Source organism: Aquarana catesbeiana, linkage group LG04, assembly GCF_042186555.1.
Source record: "Aquarana catesbeiana isolate 2022-GZ linkage group LG04, ASM4218655v1, whole genome shotgun sequence".
In the NCBI taxonomy this organism is placed as follows: Eukaryota; Metazoa; Chordata; class Amphibia; order Anura; family Ranidae; genus Aquarana; species Aquarana catesbeiana.
Window position 1 is genome coordinate 19,029,913 of NC_133327.1, and position 20,801 is coordinate 19,050,713.

At 43.9% G+C, this 20,801-nt stretch overlaps 1 protein-coding gene across 1 annotated transcript in view; it reads right to left on the reverse strand.

Moving 5' to 3' along the window:
- LOC141139084 (adenylate cyclase type 3-like) overlaps nt 1-20,801 on the reverse strand; it is a 78,694-nt gene that overhangs the window by 21,936 nt on the left and 35,957 nt on the right. The window contains exons 11-15 of the mRNA XM_073624888.1: nt 19,670-19,757; nt 14,390-14,506; nt 12,013-12,272; nt 8,287-8,368; nt 6,772-6,930 (exon numbers count right to left, since the gene is read on the reverse strand). Coding sequence (XP_073480989.1) covers nt 6,772-6,930; nt 8,287-8,368; nt 12,013-12,272; nt 14,390-14,506; nt 19,670-19,757 — 706 coding nt within the window. The remainder of the gene's footprint in view (nt 1-6,771; nt 6,931-8,286; nt 8,369-12,012; nt 12,273-14,389; nt 14,507-19,669; nt 19,758-20,801) is intronic.

Consider the following 20,801-nt stretch of genomic DNA (forward strand, 5'->3'; position numbering starts at 1 on the left):
CTGGAAGATATGCAGTGAAAATTCGATCAACTAAGTCCCTGTGTTTACATATAAGACATTTTAAAAATTGACAAAAAAATTTGGAGAAAGTAGTTGAGGGGGAGCAATCTTTTTTTTTTAAAACAACTTATTTTTATATTTTGCAGGTTTTCCCATTTAGTGGAAGATTAGAAGGCTGCATTACATCACTGATCCCCCGCTCCTCTACCTCTAGTGCTCTGGGTTATGGGCAAAAGCCCAATGGATGTTCTAAGTCAGGGGTCTCCAAACTTTCTAAGCAAAGTGCCAGTCTTTTAGGCTTTAGCGGGGACAGACTGTAGCCATTGGGAGTAGAAAATGACCCGGGTGTCAGTGCCCCATCATTGGTTTTATGCCAATGGAAGGAATAGTTCCCCATTGTTGATATCAATGAGAAGAATAGTGCCCGTTTCATAGTGTGTTCATTGGTTTCTGTTGTTGAAATAGAGCTTCAAGGACCAGATAAAGTCTAGCAAAGGGCCAAATCCGGCCCCCAGGCCGCAGTTTGGAGACCACAGTTCTAAGTCACTCTAGCTGGAGCTTACACAGGGTTTAGGAACCTACAAACGCCCAACCCACCATGACAGTACTTGGGCAAACACCTAGTGCTGCATCATGAAAGGAAAGAGGCAGAATCACATGTTCCAACTTAGCAGAAAAACGGGGCATTTCGAATCGCTCCAAGTAACAGAGCAACAGGGAGTGAACGAAAGACAAGTATAAGTATCAGAAGTGGTGCCCTGTATAGCCAAAGTACACTTGTGTTTTCCGGGACCTCAATATATCTGCTGCAGATGATCATCTGAAAAGCTGAATTTAATATGCTATAGATTATGATTGGGGCTCTTAGAGAACTATAAATTTGCACCCAAAATGTAAAAAATAGGATTTTTATAACAGCTTACCTGTAAAATCCCTTTCTTTGAAGTACATCACGGGACACAGAGCCATAGTAGTTACTATGTGGGTTATAGGCCACCTTCAGTTGATGGACACTGGCACAACCTAAGACAGGAAGTCCACTCCCTATATAACCCCTCCCACTACTGGGAGTACCACAGTTTTTGTAGCAAAGCAATACACGTGTATACCAGAAAGAAGGGAGGGACCTCTGTGTCCCGTGATGTACTTCAAAGAAAAAGATTTTACAGGTAAGCTGTTATAAAAATCCTATTTTCTTATCGTACATCACGGGACACAGAGCCGAAGTAGTTACTATGTGGGATGTCCCATAGCAATGCCAACTGAAGGGAGGGAGACACAAGTAGGGCATCATGAGACCAGAGGACTTATACTGCTGCCTGCAGCACACTGTGCCCAAAGGCGATATCCTCATGACCCTTTACATCTACTTGATAGAATCTGGTAAATGTATGGACTGAAGACCAAGTTGCGGCCCTGCAGATTCGAGCCATGGAGGCTTGGTGATGCACTGCCCAAGAAGTACTAACAGCCCTGGGGGGAGTGTGCTTTAATATGAAAATGTGGAACTTTTCTGCTTTAAACCATAAGCTTGAACAATAACTTGTCAAATCCATTTAGAAATAGTAGATTTCGATGCTGCCTGTCCTCTTTTAGGACCTTCAGGCAACACAAACAAAACATCTGTTTTGAGCAGTCACCTTCAAAGAGATTTTGACTGCTCTCACCACATCAAGAGAATGTAGTGACTTTTCTTCCGCAGAACGGGGTTCTGGGAAAAATTAAGGTAGAACAATATCCTGGTTTAAATGAAAACCTGACACTACCTTCGGTAGAAAATTAGGATGAGGACGCAATACAACCTTATCCTTGTGAATAATTAAATATGGCTCTTTACAAGAAAGAGCAGCCAACTCTGATACCCTTCTTGCAGAAGATATCAGAAAATCTAGTTTCCTTGTCAAAAGGACCAAGGGAATATGTCGTATTGGCTCAAAAGGCTGTTTCTGTAATGCTGACAGGACTAAATTCAAGTCCCAAGGGTTCAGGGGTGACCTAACCGGAGGATTAAGCCACATTACCCCCTGAATTAAGCTATGAACCAAAGAGTGTGAAGCAAGTGGTCACTGAAATAATACCGATAAGGCCGAAACCTGGCCCTTGATAGTACTCACGACCAGCTTTATTTCTAATCCCATCTGTAGAAAGTCAAGGATTCTGCCTATGACATACTTCCTGGGGTGCCAACCCCTGGATTCACACCAGGAGACATATGCCTTCCAGACTCTATAATATATGACTCTGAAGGCCGGGTTCCTTGCATTAACCAGAGTAGACACTACTGAACCTGACAGCCCACTCTTCTTCAGAATGTGGGTCTCAATAGCCAAACCGTTAAATTTAGCGTTTGTAAAGCAGGATTGAATACTGGACCTTGCGAGAGAAGGTCTGGCCGTGGTGGTAGGGTCCATGGGTCCCCTACCGCCATCTTTACGATCTCTGCATACCAAGATCTCCTGGGCCACAAGAATCACCGACTTCCCTTCCTGCTTGATCCTGCGAAGAAGTCCTGGACGCAGGCAGAATAGGAGGGAATGCGTAACTCAGTGATAATCGATTCCACGGGAATAGCAAGGCATATGTTCCGCATGCTACCGGATCCTTTGTTCTTGACACAAAGTTGTCTATTTCTTTGTTGAACCTGGACGCAAACAGATCTACATCTGGGATCCCCCATTCTTGACATATTGACAGGAAGATATCGGGGTGAAGGAACCATTCTCCTGGGAACAACTGCTGGCGATTCAAGTAGTCCGCCTGCCAATTTTCTATTCCTAGAATGAAGACTGCCGATAGGCAAAGCACATTGTTTTCTGCCCAAGATAGGATATGATTCACCTCTCTCTGGGCCGCACAACTTCTTGTGCCCCCTTGGAGATTGACATGGGCCATTGCTGTGGCTTTGCCCGGTTGAATCCTGGCAGGACAATTCCGTAAACTGAACGTTCAGGCACTCAGGACCAAGTGCTCTGCCTGAATTTCTAGAATGTTAATGGGCAAGGCCATTTCTGATCTGGGCCACTTCTCTTGGACAGTTGCCTCTTCCAGGACTGCTGCCTAACCCAAAAAAGGTTGGCATATGTTGTTATCACTTCCCAGGTAACTGAAGGAAGGATTTTCCCCTTTGCAGATTTTTGGTTATTAACCATAAACTGAGGCTTCGGCATACCTTTGGAGTCAGACACATTGGGAAATCTAGAGCTTGAACCCTTTTGTTCCAAGCCGATAGGATACTGTTTTGCAGCAGTCTCGAATGAAACTGAGCATAAGGAACGGCCTCGAATGAAGCCACCATCTTTCCCAACAACCTCATGCAAAGCTGAATAAAAGAATTCATCTTGCATAGACTACCTGAATCAGTTCCTTTATGGCGCTGATCTTTGCCTGGGGCAAGAATACCCTTTTCTCGGTGTATCTATGATCAGACCCAAGTATTTTTAGCCTTCTTCATGGTTTTAAGGAAGGTTTCTTCTAGGTTGAGAATCCAACCTAGGTATTCCAGATAGTTGAATGTGGTGACCATACATGGGACAAAGCGGGCTACCGACTGGTCTATCAAGAACAGATCGTCTAGGTAAACTATAATCGTTATACCTTTGGCCCTTAATCTGGTTAGAGGAGGGGCCAGAACATTTGTAAACACTCAAGGTGCAGTAGCTAGACCGAAAAGCAGAGCTACACACTGAAAATGAAGATTTTCTACCTTGAATAGTAGATATTACTGGTGAGCGAGGAAATAGGCACAGGAGGTGTGTATCTTTGATGTTGATTGACGCCAGAAGTTCTTCTCCTTGTAGGATGTAAACAACTTCATGGATTGTCTCCATGCGAAAAAAGAGCGGTTATATTCAGGAATCGAATTCGATTTTTGAGATCCAGAATGTCCATTTGGTTTTGGCACCGTGAAAAAAGGTTTGAACCAAACCCCAACCCCTGCTCTTACATGGGGACCACCATGATCACTTTTTGCCAAAAGATGGTCCAATGCTTGAAAGAAAGACTTCTTTTTCTCTGGATCCTTAGGAACGTTTGATCTGAGAAAACAAGGGGACGGGAACTCTTAGAACTCCAGTTTTTACCCTGGAGCTATTGCGGAATCCCCCATCTGTCCCGACACTCTTCCTGCCAGATCCTTGAGAACTGCAGAAGTATTCCCCCTACTCGAGCGAGCGGGGGCACCTCCTCATAAGGAGGCTTTAGTATTTTGTAGGTTTCCTCCCCCAAGACCTCTTTTGTCCCTGGGGTTGACCCTGAGAATTACCTTTTGAACTTGACGGCGGAGGCTGTCGTGACTGTCTGGAGGCTGATGCCCCTGGCACAGGAGAAGGAGCTTGTTAAAATGAAATACGTTTACTCCTTTTCTTAAATGGCAAAGGGGTACTTTCCACTAGAATTTCTTTGGATGTATTACCCAAATCATCCCCAAACAGCCGTTTTACCGCAAAAAGGAAGACTAGCCAAGAGCTTCTTACATGGAGCTTAGCAAAGGGCGCAAGGCCTGAAGGATAGAATCTCTCATAGCAACTATTGCAAACATAAAGCTGCTAGTAGCTTACCAGGTCCTGGGCCTGCTGAACAGGATAACTTTGAGCACCTGTTTAAACTGGTCTCTCAACGATTAACCAATTAATGTCAGCGCAGCGTGAGACACTCAATCTGCCAAAGAAAAAAGTGTTTGTTTTTTTCTAATAGGAATTCCAACTTTGTATCCGTTGATACCTAAGCATTTGAGCATTGTCTGCCGGACAAGTCAAACTTTTATTCACAGAGGATATAGCAGCGTTAATTGCTGGTATACCCCACTTTTAGTGATTTTTTTCCTCCATAGGATAAAGTGTGAAAAAAACTTTTTAGGAGCAAAAAAATGCTAATCTGGGTGAACCACTCAGATACAAAAAGCTTTTCCAGCAATGAATGGACAGGAAAGGCATGCACAGCTTGAGGAGGCTTTAGCGAAACCAAACACTCAGTTAAGGGTACATAAATGTGGAGCAGACCATTCAGCAAGAAATTGCACCATCAATCTGACAGATTGTGAAAGCTGATCCCCCCGCATTTGACACCTCAGAAGAGGAGTCATCAGCCTCACCACGATCCCCTGAGGGAATTCATCTTCTCCCACCCCCAGTTCCAAAGTTTGAGGGTCCTGGGTAATGGAAGAGAACCTGTCGTATTTTGTCCCACACCGGGAAGCGATGAAAGCCGCTAACTTTGAGGAGGAGACCTGTAACAAGCCGCCATGCAGGGGCGGTTAAAAAATGGAGCACCATCGCCGATCGTTTTTGGCTTCCACCTTGCAGGAAGAGGGGGAGAGCTTTGTCCAGGTGGGGGGTGTTTCGTGGAAGAAATCTCCCCCAATCTTACTGGGGGTCTGAGCTGCTCGCCGGAGGGAAGCCTGCTGCTTCTGTGACAAGCGTGATGTTTGAGGAAAGCATGACAAGGTACGTGCTCTATACAGGCCCCAGTGGTGACTCTTATGCCCCGTACACACGGTCGGATTTCCCAACGAAAAATGTTCGATGGGAGCTTGTTGTCGGAAAATCCGACCATGTGTAGGCTCCATCGGACATTTTCCATCGGAATTTCCGTCACACAAAATTTGAGATCTGGATCTCAAATTTTACGACAACAAAATCCATTGTCGTGAATTCCGATCGTGTGTACACAATTCCGACGCACAAAGTTCCACTCATGCTCGGAATCAAGCAGAAGAGCTGCACTGGCTATTGAACTTAACTTTTCTGGGCTCGTCCTACGTGTTGTATGTCACCGCGTTCTTGACGCTCAGAATTTCCGACAAGATTTGTGTGACCGTGTGTATGCAAGACAAGTTTGAGCCAACATCCGTCGGAAAAAATCCATGGATTTTGTTGTCGGAATGTCCGATCGTGTGTACGGGGCATAAAGCATGACAACATTTACTTTTTTAAAGAAGACATTTCATAAGAAAATTAAAAAATTCTTTAGAAACTTCCACTTAGCTTTCCCGTGCAGGGTATTCTGTGGTAAAAACCAACAGACCCAATCTTCACCTCTCACGGTGGGCTCTGTTACAAAACCTTCAGGAATCGGGGACCCTCGGGGAACCCACACTCCTGGACCTGTAAAACACCCCGCCAGAAAAAACTGTGGCTGAAAAAAACAAAGCTCTGGATCCCGGGGTCCAGCTCTCTAAAAAGAGAAGCGTTACAGGCAAAACCTCGTTTCTTCCGCCACGAGGCCCGGGTACCATTCAATTCGGCCTGAAAAGACACTTTGAATGGATCCGGCTGCATAGCTAGCTAGCCCCAGCAGGGATTGCTCCAGTGGAGCTCAGCCCAGCACATCTTTACTCGTGACCAACACCTTAGACACTGGCAAAAAAACTGAGGTCCTCCCAGTAGTGGGAGGGGTTATATAGGGAGTGGACTTCCTGTCTTAGGGTGTACCAGTGTCCATCACCTGAAGGTGGCCTATAACCCACATAGTAACTACTATTGCTCTGTGTCCCGTGATGTACGATAAGAAACATTTCAATGTTGGGAAGTGGTCTTCTTTAAAGTGTTACTGTGTTTCTCTGTATACTACCACCTTGGAATTTTAATTGTTCCTGCCTATGTGGGGGTATTCCCACTAATGAAAGGTGGAAGCCCTCTGAAAGTCTGCATCACATAACTGGAAACTCCAAGCTCAAGGTCTCATTGGAGAATTATAATAATTATAATAGTATCCACAAAGGAAAGAGTACATATGGGTTATATTTTACTTCCTTCATATGCGGCCTTCTCTCACCTCATCCCTTTTCTTGGAGCCCAAGAAGTGTCTGGCCACGTGTTCGGGCAACATGTTAGTGACTAGAGCCTCGTTCCAGCGCCTCATATCGTACACCTTCTCCTTCTGCTCATGGACGTCGATCTTCCACAGGAACAATGTCCTGGCCAACTTCTCAACCTATAGGAGCCAAGTACAACTTTAAAATTCAAGTGAACCTGAATTCAAAAAGTGAAGATTTTCTATATTATAGGGAACATCCAGAAATTGTAATTGTGCCTAAGTAATACCCTGAAAACCTACCTTTTGTCTTTTATTCCTCCTAAAAAAAATAGCAAGGCACTTCCTGTGCCTAGGCACCCCTATTCTGGAGCCTTGTAGGTGTATATCTGCAGTATGAGATCACCTAAAGCAGTGGTCTCCAAACTGTGGCCCTTTGCTTGCCTTTTTTCATCCCTTTTGACACTCTTCCCCTCTCTGACATCAACAATGGGGTATTATTCTTCACCAATGTTAGAGTATAAATTCTTCCTTTGACACCAAAGATGGGGCACTATTCCTTCTACTGACACCCACAATGGGGCACTAGTCCTCCCACTAACACAAATAATGGGGCAATAATCCTCCCACTGACACCAACAGTGGGGCACTAGTCCTCCCACTGGCATAAACAGTGGGTCACTATTCCTCCCACTGACTCCAACAATGAGGCACTATCCCCCCCACTGACACCAATTATGGGGGCACTATTCCTCCCACTAATACCAATGATTGGGAACTATTCCTCCCACTGATACCAATGATTGGGAACTATTCCTCCCACTGTTACCAATGATGGGGTACTAATCCTCCCACTGATACCAATGATTGGGAATTATTTCTGCCACTAATACCAATAATTTGGAACTATTTCTCCTCCACCTAATCACAGGGGTGCTATGTAATTTTTTTACTCCCACTGACCACCAAATCTGAGGCATTATATATTCCCAATGTCCAAAGTCTGGCCCCCCTAAAGTCTGAAAAACAGTAAACTGGCCCTTTGTTTAGAAAGTTTGGATACCCCCGAACTAAGGTATCTGACTGGTAGCCTCACCAGATTGGGAGTAAGATTTGGTGGTGTCACTTCTGTGCTGATCACTGTTCTCCGTGCTGGAGAGAAAGCTGTATGCGAAGGCCTGTAGTGAAAATATCTCCCTGCTTCTGCTTTATTCATTCTGTGGGTATCATTACCCCACCAATAATCAGGAAGGTATCTTTGACAAGAGTAAGCAAAGCCTTGCCTCTTCCAAGATGGCTGCCCTCATAGAGACACACAGTGCAGAACAAGACATGGTAAATCAGTAAAGGAGAAAAGATCAGCGTTAGGGAGCCTGCAAGCAATACTGATCACTAGTCTTTTGCTCTCCACTTGCTTTGTTGGGACAAAGCTTCCACAGTACAACAAGTTCTCTTTATGCATGCAGCCTGTAAGTTGGAACCATAACTGGGCTTCCATGGTAAATGTTGGAGGTCACCAGACAAAAATGCACTTACGTGGCGGGCAAAGTAGTAGAAGCTAAACATCATGATGAAAATCATTGCTGTCATGGAATATTTGGAAGGAACGAGGTTCGCTCTGTGCAAAGAGACCAAAAACAATTTCAATATAAAAATTCCATAAATGACATTGTTCGGTAAGCAGAGGACCTTAACAGAAATTAACCTTGCTAGATAGACCCAAGCAAAACATTGTGGTGCAGGCAAGTCATTGCTGTGGCTATGATATTATCCCTAATCTGGACCCTACCAATAAAGCTAGCACTTAAACCCTTACTCCTTAATCTAACATTAAACATCAACTCAACCCTTAAATCTAACATTTAACCTCAACCTTATCCCTTCCTTTGACGCTTATCCTCAACTTAACCCCTTCAACTAAGACTTAACCTCAACCAACCCTTCATCTAACATTTACCTCAATCTAAGTCCTTCATCTAACACTAAATTTCAACATAGCTGCTGCATCTATTTATAAAAAAAAATGTTGGATGAATGTCACAAGCATTCGCTCAGCTGTAATTAATTTTTGTCTATTAGGTTTCTTTTCTATGGTGGTCAGCTCCATCTAGTGGTCATAATGTGCTATTTTCCTGATTGAGGAATTTCAGGAAAATACTGCATTATGGCTACTAGATGAAACTAACAATCATAGGAAATAAAACTATTAGACAAAATAAGAGGAAAACGTGTTATGGCTTTGTGACATTTATCGAACCAAATTTTTATAAATAGACCCCTTAATCTCAACTTCATACAGCACTTAACCTCGACATAATCCCTTCATCTCACACTTAGCTCAACCTAACCCCTTCAGCCAATGGTTATCTCAGCATTACTCCTTCATCTAACCTTTAAACTCAACCCTTCATCTAGCTAAACTAAGCCTTTCATCTAACACTTATGCCGCGTACACACGGTCGGACTTTTCGTCTACAAAAGTCCAACGGACGCCGACGGACTAAAGCTGGCTGGTAATCCGATCGTGTGTGGGCTTCTCCGGACTTTCAACTGACTTTTTTAGCCTCAAATCCGACGGACTTTAGATTTGAAACATGCTTCAAATCTTTACGTCGTAACTACGACGGACCCCGAAATCCGCTCGTCTGTGTGCTAGTCCGACGGACAAAAACCCACGCTAGGGCAGCTATTGGCTACTGGCTATGAACTTCCTTATTTTAGTCCAGTGTACGTCATCACGTACGAATCCGTCGGACTTTTGTGTGGTCGTGTGTAGGCAAGTCCGTTCGTTAGAAAGTCTGCTGCAAGTCCGCCGAAAGTCCGCCGGAAGTCTGTCGGACAGGCTGTCGGACTTTTGTAGACGAAAAGTCCGACCGTGTGTACGCGGCATTATACGAAATGTCAGCTTTTTCTCCTCAGCAAACCCTAAACCAAACCTGACCCCTTCATCAAATCCTATAATCTCAATATCACCACTCCAGCTAACCCTACACCCCAGCCTAACCCTTCCATCTGTCCCTAAATCTCAACCTAACCCCTTCCTCTGACACATCACCCTTACCGACCCTCTGATCTAATCTTAAACCTCAACCTATTCTCTTCATCAAACCTCAATCTAACCCTAAAACCTAGCCTTAAATCTTAATCTCACCCCTTCTTCTAACCCTAAACCCCAACCAAACCAATTCATCTATTCCTAAACCTCAACCTAACCCAATCCACTAACACATCACCTTTAACCTAACCCTCTAATCTAAGGTTAGACCTCAACTTTTTCTCTTCATCAAACCCTAAACCTCAATCTAACCCCAAAACCTAACCTTAAATCTCATTCTCACCCCTTCGTCTAACCCTAAACTCCAGCCAAACCCCTTCATCTATTCCTAAACCTCACCCTAACCTAATCATCTTTAACACATCACCCTTAACCTAACCCTTTGATCTATTACTAAACATAGACCTATTGTCTTTATCAAACCCCAAACTTCAATCTAACCCCAAAACCTAACCCTAAATCTCAATCTCATTCCTTCATCTCTTGCTAACCTCCAACCCCCTGCATCCTATACATTTTTGTACCCTATGTTCTGATAATTCCTACCAACATTTCCTTTTCCTTACTTAAAAAAAATAAGTTATTGTACCCATAAGTGATTGTACCTATAACTTCCATACTTAATACATACATATCAATGGTATACTCCTCAGCTCCTGCTTAGACATTCATTTTGTACTCTCAGCATACCACCTGAGGCACAATGCTTTAGTCAAAAAGAATATATTGACATACGGTATCTTGATACTTGTGCTTTTGTTCACATTACAAAATGATGATGCTGTTCGACTAGTTCAGTCTAGTTCAGAATATTGTGAAGTTCTGTAATATTGTTTAATGTCCTACACTATACATGACACTGAGTGTTTTATAAATAAAGACTTTACAAAAAACCCTAGTCTAACCCTTTCAAAACTTCCAAGTAGATACCAAACACAAAATCTCCTGCGCTTGAAAGTGGGCCCAAGGAACACAGTTGGTTAAATTTGCATCCTTGCCTTTCACCTAACACTAAGCCTTACCCTTTCATCTAACCCTAAGCCTCAACCTATCACCTTCATTTAACACTTTACCTCAAACTAACCCCTAATCTAATACTAAATCTCAACCTATGCTCTTCATCAAACCCTAACTCTCAAACCCAGAATCTAACCCTAAATCTTAATCTCACCCCTCCATCTAACCATAAACAGCAAACTAAACCTTTTATCTAAACTACAGCCTAACCTTTTTATCTAAACCTCAACCTAGCCCTTTTATGTAACATTTTACCTTACCTTAACCCCTCCATCAAAACTTAAATTTCAATCTCACCCCTTCATCTCCAAACTGCGGCCCTCCAGCTGTTGTGGAACTACACATCCCATGAGGCATTGTAAAACTCTGACATTCAAAGACATGACAAGGCATGATGGGAATTGTAGTTCCTGAACAACTGGAGGGCCACCGTTTGGAGACCCTAACGTCTAACACTTTACCTTAACCAAACTCCTTCATCAAAACCTCAATCTCACGTTCGCCCCTTTATCTACCCCTAAACCTCAACCTTACCCTTTCATCTAACCCTAAACGTCAACCTAACCTTTTTATCTAAACTTTAACCTAACTCTTTTTTCTAACACAACTTTACTTTAACATAAACACTTCATCCAAACCTCAATCCCACCTTAAAACTCAACCTAAATCTTCCATATAACCCTAAACCTCAGCCTAACCCTTTCACCTATCCCTAACCTTCAACCTATCCCTTTTATCCAACACTTTAACTTAACCCCTTCATCAAAACCTCACAGTCAACCCTTTATCTAACCCCAGACCTCAACCCAACCCTTTAATCAAATCCCAACTCTCAATCTCATCCCTTTATCTAACCCTAAACCTCAACCTAACCTCTTCATCTATTCCTAAACCTCAACCTAACCCCTTCATCCAACACTTCAACCTAATTCTAGACTATTGTTTTTTTTTATCAAACTCTAAACCTCAAACTAACCCTTAAATCTAGCCCTAAAGTTCAATGTCAGCTTCAACCCCTTCTCCAATGACAATATCACAACAAAAAAATGATAGTGTCACGTAGATAATAATTATTTCACATTGATATTATAGTTCAAAAAATGATCTAACTATGATGGGAAAATTTGGCAAATCGAAGTCTACAATAAAATGCCAATCGCCCCTTTAATTGAAATAGGAGAGACTCTTACACATAGCCGTTGAAACGTTTTCTGTCGTAGTCATCGAAAATCGGCTTCCAGGCGTAAATGTTTACCACTCCCACAGCGACGCTGATCATCAGCATGAGGGTCAGCTTGACCATGTGGCTGACTTGTACCAACATGATGGTGGCGATGAGGGCCAGGACTGCGATGTAGCTGTAGTATTTGGGGTTCTCCACACAGCCCCAGGCCTCCCCAGACTGTAAGGTGACGTTGTAGGACGTGGAGTAGTATTGAAGGCAGCTGAGCTGTGGGACGAACAAGGAACCGTCACATGTGTGAAATGTGGTCAACTCTAGCAATCAATAGGAGATTATCTGTCACTGGTTACTCTGTATTAAACTGGTGAAAACAGAAATTGGACTAGACGTTAAGATCTCTCATTCACAGCACAGAACATGAAAGCCACTTTTTCATAGGGATATAAGAATACCTATTATGGGACATATATAAGAAGACCATTACCGGCTTTCTAAAAAAATGCTAGCTGCTTGGCAACTTTAACAACTAAACAAGGTTAAGCATTTGGTTATGCAAATAGTGACCAGCTCCCATGGTCTCTGGCTACCCATTCCCACCTTCTGCTTATTTGATTGGAGAATACCCACTAAGGCTGTCCAGCACAGTAGTGTTAGGACAAGGTCATTGAGCACCCAAGACAAAAAGGACAAGGTGCACCCCCTCCATAATCATGGATTGCAAGTCCTGCCCATTTGCACATCCCTCCAGGTGAAGAGCCCAAGGCGGGTATCTCTCCTGCCTACCCCTCGGCCTGACCCTGCATCACAGCAATGGGCTACTAATAAGGTGGCATGGGGTCGTCTGGGAATGGTGACCACAGGAGTAGTAAAGTGGGATGGGGTCAGCTGGTACTGTTGACCACAGGAGTAATAAGGTGGGATGAAGTTGGTTGGGACTGGTGACCACAGGAGTAATAACGTAGGCTGGGACTGTTGACCACAGGAGTAATAAGAAGGAATGGGATTGGCTGGGACTGGTGACCACAGGAGTAATAAGATGGGATGGGTCGGCTGGGACTGGTGACCACAGGAGTAATAAAGTGGGATGGGGTCAAATGGTACTGTTGACCACAGAAGTAATAAGGTGGGATGAAGTCGGTTGGGACTGGTGACCACAGGAGTAATAACGTAGGCTGGGATTGGCTGGGACTGTTGACCACAGGAGTAATAAGAAGGAATGGGATTGGCTGGAACTGGTGACCACAGGAGTAATAAGATGGGATGGGTCGGCTGGGACTGGTGACCACAGGAGTAATAAGGTGGGATGGGGTCGGCTGGGACTGGTGACCACAGAAGTAATAAGGTAGGATGGGGTCGGCTGGGACTGGTGACCACAGGAGTAATAAGGTGGGATGGGGTTGGTTGAGACTGGTGACCACAAGTGTAATAAGTTGGATGGGGACTGCTGAGACCAGTGACCACAGAAGCTTGTTGCTATTTGCACATCAGACCACCCTGATCTTATTGGCTTCCTGGGAGTTCTACAGGAGAGCAGGGATGACTTGCAGGGTAAAGGAACATGTTCACACATACTTAGCATGCACTCCCCTCTGTTTTCCTGATATCCATTCCTCTCCCTGCAAAATCGCAATTTAACTGACCCAGTAACCTTTACTGGGTCAGAGCTTATAAAGGATAAAAGTAGCCAAGCCCACTGATTGGCCAGTCAAGCACCCAATGCTGCTTCGTGAGGAGGCAGGGGACACATTCACATGGAACTCCATGCCGACAAGTGACAGAGTAGAAGCTAGGTCTGTCCTCCATACCCCTCCAAGGTAAACTTGTCACTTTGCTCTATTTTCCTTAACCATTAGAACCTGTACTATAGCTTCCAGCAATGAAAAGTGCTCTATGAATGGAGGAGGTGGCAGATGAATGAAAGGTCTGCCTCCTTCATTCACAGAGAGATTTTTATTTCTGGAAGCTATAGTACAGCTTCCATGAATGGAGGATAGGCAGATGAATGACAGGTCCACTCTCCATTCATAGAGTGATTTTTATTGATGAAAGCTATAGTACAGTATGAACGGAGGACGGGTAGATGAATGAATGGTCTGCCTCCTCCATTCATAGAATGCTTTTCTTTTTCGGAAGCTACAATACTTTGCAGTTACTGAAATGAATCTTATTCTCTGCCATGTGCACCAAGGTTTGACTGCGGTAAACCTAATATAGTGAGTGCTCTTAACATTATAAATATTTGAGTTCTTTGTTTAACTCTTTTATTTGTAAAGATATCAAAAAATCGAATAAATGTTCTGGTATGTAACAGAAAACAGAATGAAAAAAACTAGGCCACCAGCAAAATGGTTGCTTATTCGACAGACAAGTCCCAGCTTTCTTACCATGTCCACAATGTCCGCCATGGTGAGGATAAATATGGCTGACATGGCCCAAGTGTTTCTCGCCCACCTGGTCCTGTCAATCCAAGTAGAAAAGGCCACTAGCTTTTTTGGGAAGACCTAAAGAAAGAGAAGAGAGAGAGAGGTCATTCTCCAAAGCACGAATGTTACAATATATAGTAAGTACGTGGCGGCAGATAGACTTCTCTTGATTACATAGGTGGGTTCTGCTTCATGCTTTAGTAGTGCTGCACAGTGACTATGTTCTGCAGCTTCTTTGGCTTAATGCAATTTTACCAGTCAGGACTGACTAGCTATGTACAATAGGTTCTCTCTAGGACTGAGATTTTGTCTCAAAAGGTGTTGATTAGGTAGTGCACTAGAAATATTGTATAGCACGTATGTAAAAACATAAAAGCGCATTAAAAATACAATGCGAGTGACAGTCTTATCTACATCTCAGAATTTGTTTTTGTGAGAGTCCCTGAGTCTGCACACCTGCTGTGCCCATTATGCGGGGTTCCCACCATCCCTGTGCTGAGTTCCCAGGTCTGTACACCTGCTGTGTCCATTATGAGGGGTTCTCACTATCCTTGTGTTGAATTCCTGGGTCTGTATACCTACTGTGCCCATTTTGAGGGATTCCCATCATCCCTAAGCTGAGTTTATGGGTCTGTACACCTGCTGTGCCCATTATGAGGGGTTCTCACCATTCCTAAGCTGAGTTCCCAGGTCTGTACACCTGCTGTGCCCATTATGAGGGGTCCCCACCATCCCTGTGCTGAGTTCCTGGGTCTGTACACTTGCTGTGCCCATTATGAGGGGTTCCCACCATCCCTGTACTGACTTCTGGGGTCTGTACACCTGCTGTGCCCATTATGAGGGGTTCCCGCCATCCCTGTACTGACTTCTGAGGTCTGTACACCTGCTGTGCCCATTATGAGGGGTTCCCACCATCCCTAAGTTGAGTTCCTGGGGCTGTACGCTTGCTGTGCCCATTATAAGGGGTTTCCACCATCCCTGTGCTGAGTTCCTGGGTCTGTACACCTGCTGTGCCCATTATGAGGGGTTCCCACCATCCCTTCATTGAGTTATCAGGTCTGTACACCTGCTGTGCCCATGATGAGGGGTTCCACCATCCCTGTGCTGAGTTCCTAGGTCTTTACAACTGCTGTGTCCATTATGAGGGGTTCCCACCATCCCTGTGCTGAGTTCCTAGATCTTTACAACTGCTGTGTCCATTATGAGAGGTTCCCACCATCCCTTCATTGAGTTATCAGGTCTGTACACCTGCTGTGTCCATTATGAGGGGTTCCCACCATCCCTGCATTGAGTTATCAGGTCTGTACACCTGCTGTGCCCATGATGAGGGGTTCCCACCATCCCTGTGTTGAGTTCCTGGGTCTTTACAACTGCTGTGTCCATTATGAGGGGTTCCCACTATCCCTGTGCTGAGTTCTTGGGTCTGCACACCTCTCTGTGTTTCTCTATGCAATGTAGGCATATCATAACTGGTGGAAGGGCCAGCAGGGTGCTGTATATAGCTTCCTGAAAACATCACAGCACACTGCCTCAGTACTCCTCTCATGAGTCCTTCTGATACAAGCAGTAGGAGGAGTTATGCAAATATCAAATTGCCATGATGGGTGGATGTCATTTGCATGCAGACCACCCTTGGTCACGTCCACATGTAATGCTGAGCCTCCATGATTGAAAGAATTGAAATCCAATGACTGAAGGAGGCAGGCCAGGGACAGTCAGGTTGGAGAGGAGGAAATGAGGCAGTGTCTATCTGACTCGCTGCAGCTTCCAATGCACATTGTGAGAAGCTCGCAGTGTGCAGTGAAATCAGAGTAAGCCCTTTCAGTCCAGGAGAGAAACCGGTGCAACTGTGCAAGACTGAAGGGAAGTCCGAAGGTCAGATTTAATTATCACAGTTGCTCTCCCACCAGCTGTAAAAGAGGAAAACATATCTTTACAGAATCAGTCATTTGTTCTTTATGCAAAATATGTTTGCTGTGCAAATTTTAATTTCCTCATTTTCCAATGAGATAACAAGCCCAGGTGTACTGTATGCGCAGTGACAGGAGATTAAAGAGTAAATAAAAAATATGGATTTGATCGTGTTTATCACACAAAAGCCCGGCGTTATTATAACAAGATCATGATTCCGATAAAGCCGTTCTACACTCAGAAAAACATGGCGGATGCTAGAAACTGCTGGTTGCCTGGCTGTCACGCAGATCTGCTGGCTTCAATACTCCCAAGTCACTACCTGGATCACATTTTCTCTTACTTTTCTGATCTGCATCTAATCCAGGTCAGTAACTCAGAAATGATGGATGCCAGTGCGGTCAGGACACAACATTTTCCCGGGATGGGTCAATAGATTTAGGAGGGCTACTACACTACCTATCTCTTCCTGGAGAACATGCTGCTATAGTTTCCGTCCAGTGCCAAGCATGGCCTATCTATAAGGTTGAGCTTAGGCGTGTTTGGATCCTAGGACGCTTATATTTTTATTTTTTGGGTAATTTTTGATGAAAATTTGTTGGTAAATTTTTGCCTAAATGGAAAAGGGGGTTGTTTGGCACAAGAACAGGTCAAGGATAGTTGAAAGGAGACTAGGTCTCCTTCAGGAGTCATTTAAAGCCCATTGTACCCTTTATAAACAGCTGATGCAGCCATAAGCTTGGTATTAATTCTTACAGCCGGCGAAGGGCTTTTAGATATAAGTGGTCTGGGGGGCTCAAGCGCAGCCTAATCACTTTTATGGGTCTCTCCCCTAGCTTGTGGTGCCAGTGGTGGTTTCTGAGCTCTCCCATTCCTCTGAGAAGACTGGGACCACAGTAAATGACATGACCTTGTAACTGATTTTTTTCCAGAAGGTAAAGGCTTTTCAGATATAAGTGATCCAGGTGGCTCTAGACACACCTGATCACTTTTATTGGTATCTGAAGGTGTGCCCCCAACCTCCCACCAGCTGGAACATAAAAATGTGACGTAGTGATCACTTTTATGGGTCTCTGAAATTGTGCCCCCAGCCAGCGATGCCAGCGATGGTTCCTGAGCTCTCTCATTCCTCTGTGGAGACCGGGACCTCAGTAAATGCTAAAAGCCTGCTATTAATTTTTTCAGCTGGCAAAGACCTTTCAGATAAAAGTGATCCAGGTGGCTTTAGAGCCACCTGATCACTTTTATGGGTCTCTGAAGGTGTGCCCCCAACCTCCCCCCCAGCCAGACCTCTCCCATTCCTCTGAGAAGACCGGGACCACAGTAAATTCTGTGAGCTTGTAATAGATTTTTTCAGCAGGCAAAGGCCTTTGAAATAAAAGTGATCCAGGTGGTTCTAGAGCCCCTGATCACTTTTTTTTTTCCATTTCAATAGTTTTTATTGAAGAGTTTCACAAATAACAGAGATCAAAGTACATAAGAACAGTTGTAGACTTTTTCATATATTGAGATCCGACAATGAGCAAGTTAATTGTTTAGATACATATGACATAGCAAGGTGTGAACAATTATGAACATTCTAAACAGTGTTCACAATACGGATAGCCAGGTATAAGATTAGGGGTATAGTCTGGTACCCCCGGACACCCCATCTGGATTTAAACTGTGTCGGGGTGGAACCCCTGATCACTTTTATGTGTATCTAAAGGTGTGCCCCCAACCTCCCACCAGCTGGCACATAAAAGTAATCCAGTGATCACTTTTATGGGTCTCTGGAGGTGTTCCCCCAACCTCTCACCAGCTGGCAGTGCCAGCGGTGGTTCCTGAGAAGACCAGGACTACGGTAAATGCCATAGGCTAGCTATTTGTTTTTTCAGCTGGCAAGGGCCTTTTAGAGTAAAGTGATCCAGGTTGCTCTAGAGCAGTGGTTCTCAACTCCTGTCCTCAGGACCCACTAACAGGCCAGGTTTGCAAGATAACTGAAATACATCACACGTGATATCATTTGCTGCTCAGAGATTGCAGTATTCTAGTCTGCATCTCCCCAAGGTAATAACAGGAGTTGAGAACCACTGCTCTAGAGACACCTGATCACTTTTATGGGTCTCTGAAGGTGTGCCCCCAACCTTCCCCCCAGTCGGCAGTGCCAGCGGTGGAGAAGAGAAGACCGGGACCAGGGTAAATGCCGTGAGCTTGTAATTGATTTTTTTTCAGCTGGCAAAGGCCTTTCAGATAAAAGTGATCCATATGGCTCTAGAGCCATGTGATCCCTTTCATGGATCTTCGAAGGTGTGCCCCCAGCTGGCGGTGCCAGTAGTGGTTCCTGGACTCCCCTGTTCCTTCGGGGAGCCCAGGATTGTGGTAAACGGCTCCCACAGGAAGTGCTCCTCTGGTGACTAATGATGAACCCGGAAGTGGATGGCAGGGGAGACAACAGGACTCTAATGTCTCCATAAAGACTCACCTACCCTAAGCTATCACATTGGGAGCTTGTTAGCCTGCCCCCCCTCAAACTATATAAAATAAATATTTGAAAGCACTTTCGTCACCCCCATACACACTCCCATTCATACATATAGCATAAGGCACGCATGTGTATGGAATAATAAATTGCGCCACACATGTGAGGTATTGCTGTGAAGCAAAGATCAGCGTGAGAGCAAAAATTCACTGTTAATTCTAAACTGATAACCTGTTAAATCAATAGATACAGCAAAGTAAGAGCAATAGTTCTAGCACCAGACCTCATGTGTTACTCTAAACTGGCAACTTGTAAAGGCTTTTAAAGTGTTGCCTATGGTGACAGAGGAAAATAATCACACTCAAGGACTGGGAGGCTGCAACATATTACATTTTTGATTTTGAGTTAGGATACACTTTGTGTTGTAGCAATGACCTGTATCATATCTGCAGTCTCTGACTATCTCCTGTACCATGTCTGCAGTCTCTGACCATCTCCTGTATCATGTCTGCAGTCTCTGACCATCTCCTGTACCATGTCTGTAGTTTCTGATCATCTCCTGGATCACGTCTGCAGTCTCTGACCATCTCCTGTATCATGTCTGCAGTCTTTGGCCATCTCCTGTATCATGACTGCAGTCTCTGACCTTCCCCTGTATCATGTCTGCAGTCTCTGATAATTCCTTGTCACAAGCCTGCAGTCTCTTATCATCTTATATTGCAAGTCTCCAGTCTCTCAAGCTATCTGTAGCATTTTTATGTAGCAATACATTCAAAGTGTGGCCCTTTTGGTGATGTCAGGAGCCGCACTTGAGGCCCCCTATAGCACAAAAGTTGACCACCACTGACTTAGACAAAGTCTCTTCTTACCCTGGGAAATATGGCTGCCAATGAGCAGATGGTGAGAACCAGGAGAAGGATTTCACCGATGACAAAAGTCACATAGTTGGCCACCAGCCTAAAAAAAAAAAAAAAAAGGACAAAATATTTATTGCAAAAGCAGAAATTTTACTTCCAGGTCAATCTCTGTAGAATTGTCATCACCTTTGGTGTTATCCTACTGATTGTTATGCCGCGTACACACGGTCGGACTTTTCGTCTACAAAAGTCCAACGGACGCTGACGGACTAAAGCTGGCTGGTAATCCGATCGTGTGTGGGCTTCTCCGGACTTTCAACGGACTTTTTTAGCCTAAAATCCGACGGACTTTAGATTTGAAGCATGCTTCAAATCTTTACGTCGTAAGTACGACGGACCCCGAAGTCCGCTCGTCTGTATGCTAGTCCGACGGACAAAAAAACGACGCATGCTCATAAGCAAAAACTAAACGGAAGCACTCGGTCTAGTAAAACTAGTGTTCGTATTGTAGGTAGCACATTCATCACGCTGCAAAATCTGTGATCGTTGAATGCAGCGCATTTTATTTCTTCTTTACGAAGGCTCTAAAGAACGAAGGTGTTTTGCTGTTCATAATCAGAGTTCTCCCAAACTGATTTCTGGATTCTTTTTCTCTTTGATCTCATGAATGATATAGTATGCCTTTTTAAAACAATGTTTCCATACTAATAATACTTTTTCCCCCTTTTTTTTTTTTTTTTTTTTTTTTTTAGGTTTGTAAAGTTAACACAAAGAACCCATTCTTATTTTTTTTTTTATAGTGTTTATTTTTTAGTTTTTAGATAAAGTTAACCCAAAGCACCGTTTTTGGTTACGTAATTTTTTTGATTTTCAAGACTTACCACTTGAACATTATTAACATTAGTAATGTATTTTTGGTGTGTTTTTTTTCTAACTCAATGAGATTGTTGTCCCTTGTTAATTTAACATTGTGTGTAAAATCAATGATTTCAAAGAAAACACATAAAGTCTTTTGCTAAACTCAAAAAATATCCATTTATTCATGGTCAAAATAAAATAAAGAGGAAGTCAACGCTGGAAAAAGTCGGTGTACCAGAAAATTGGGATCTTGAGGAGTCCATATAAGAGGGAGCACAATCTGGTC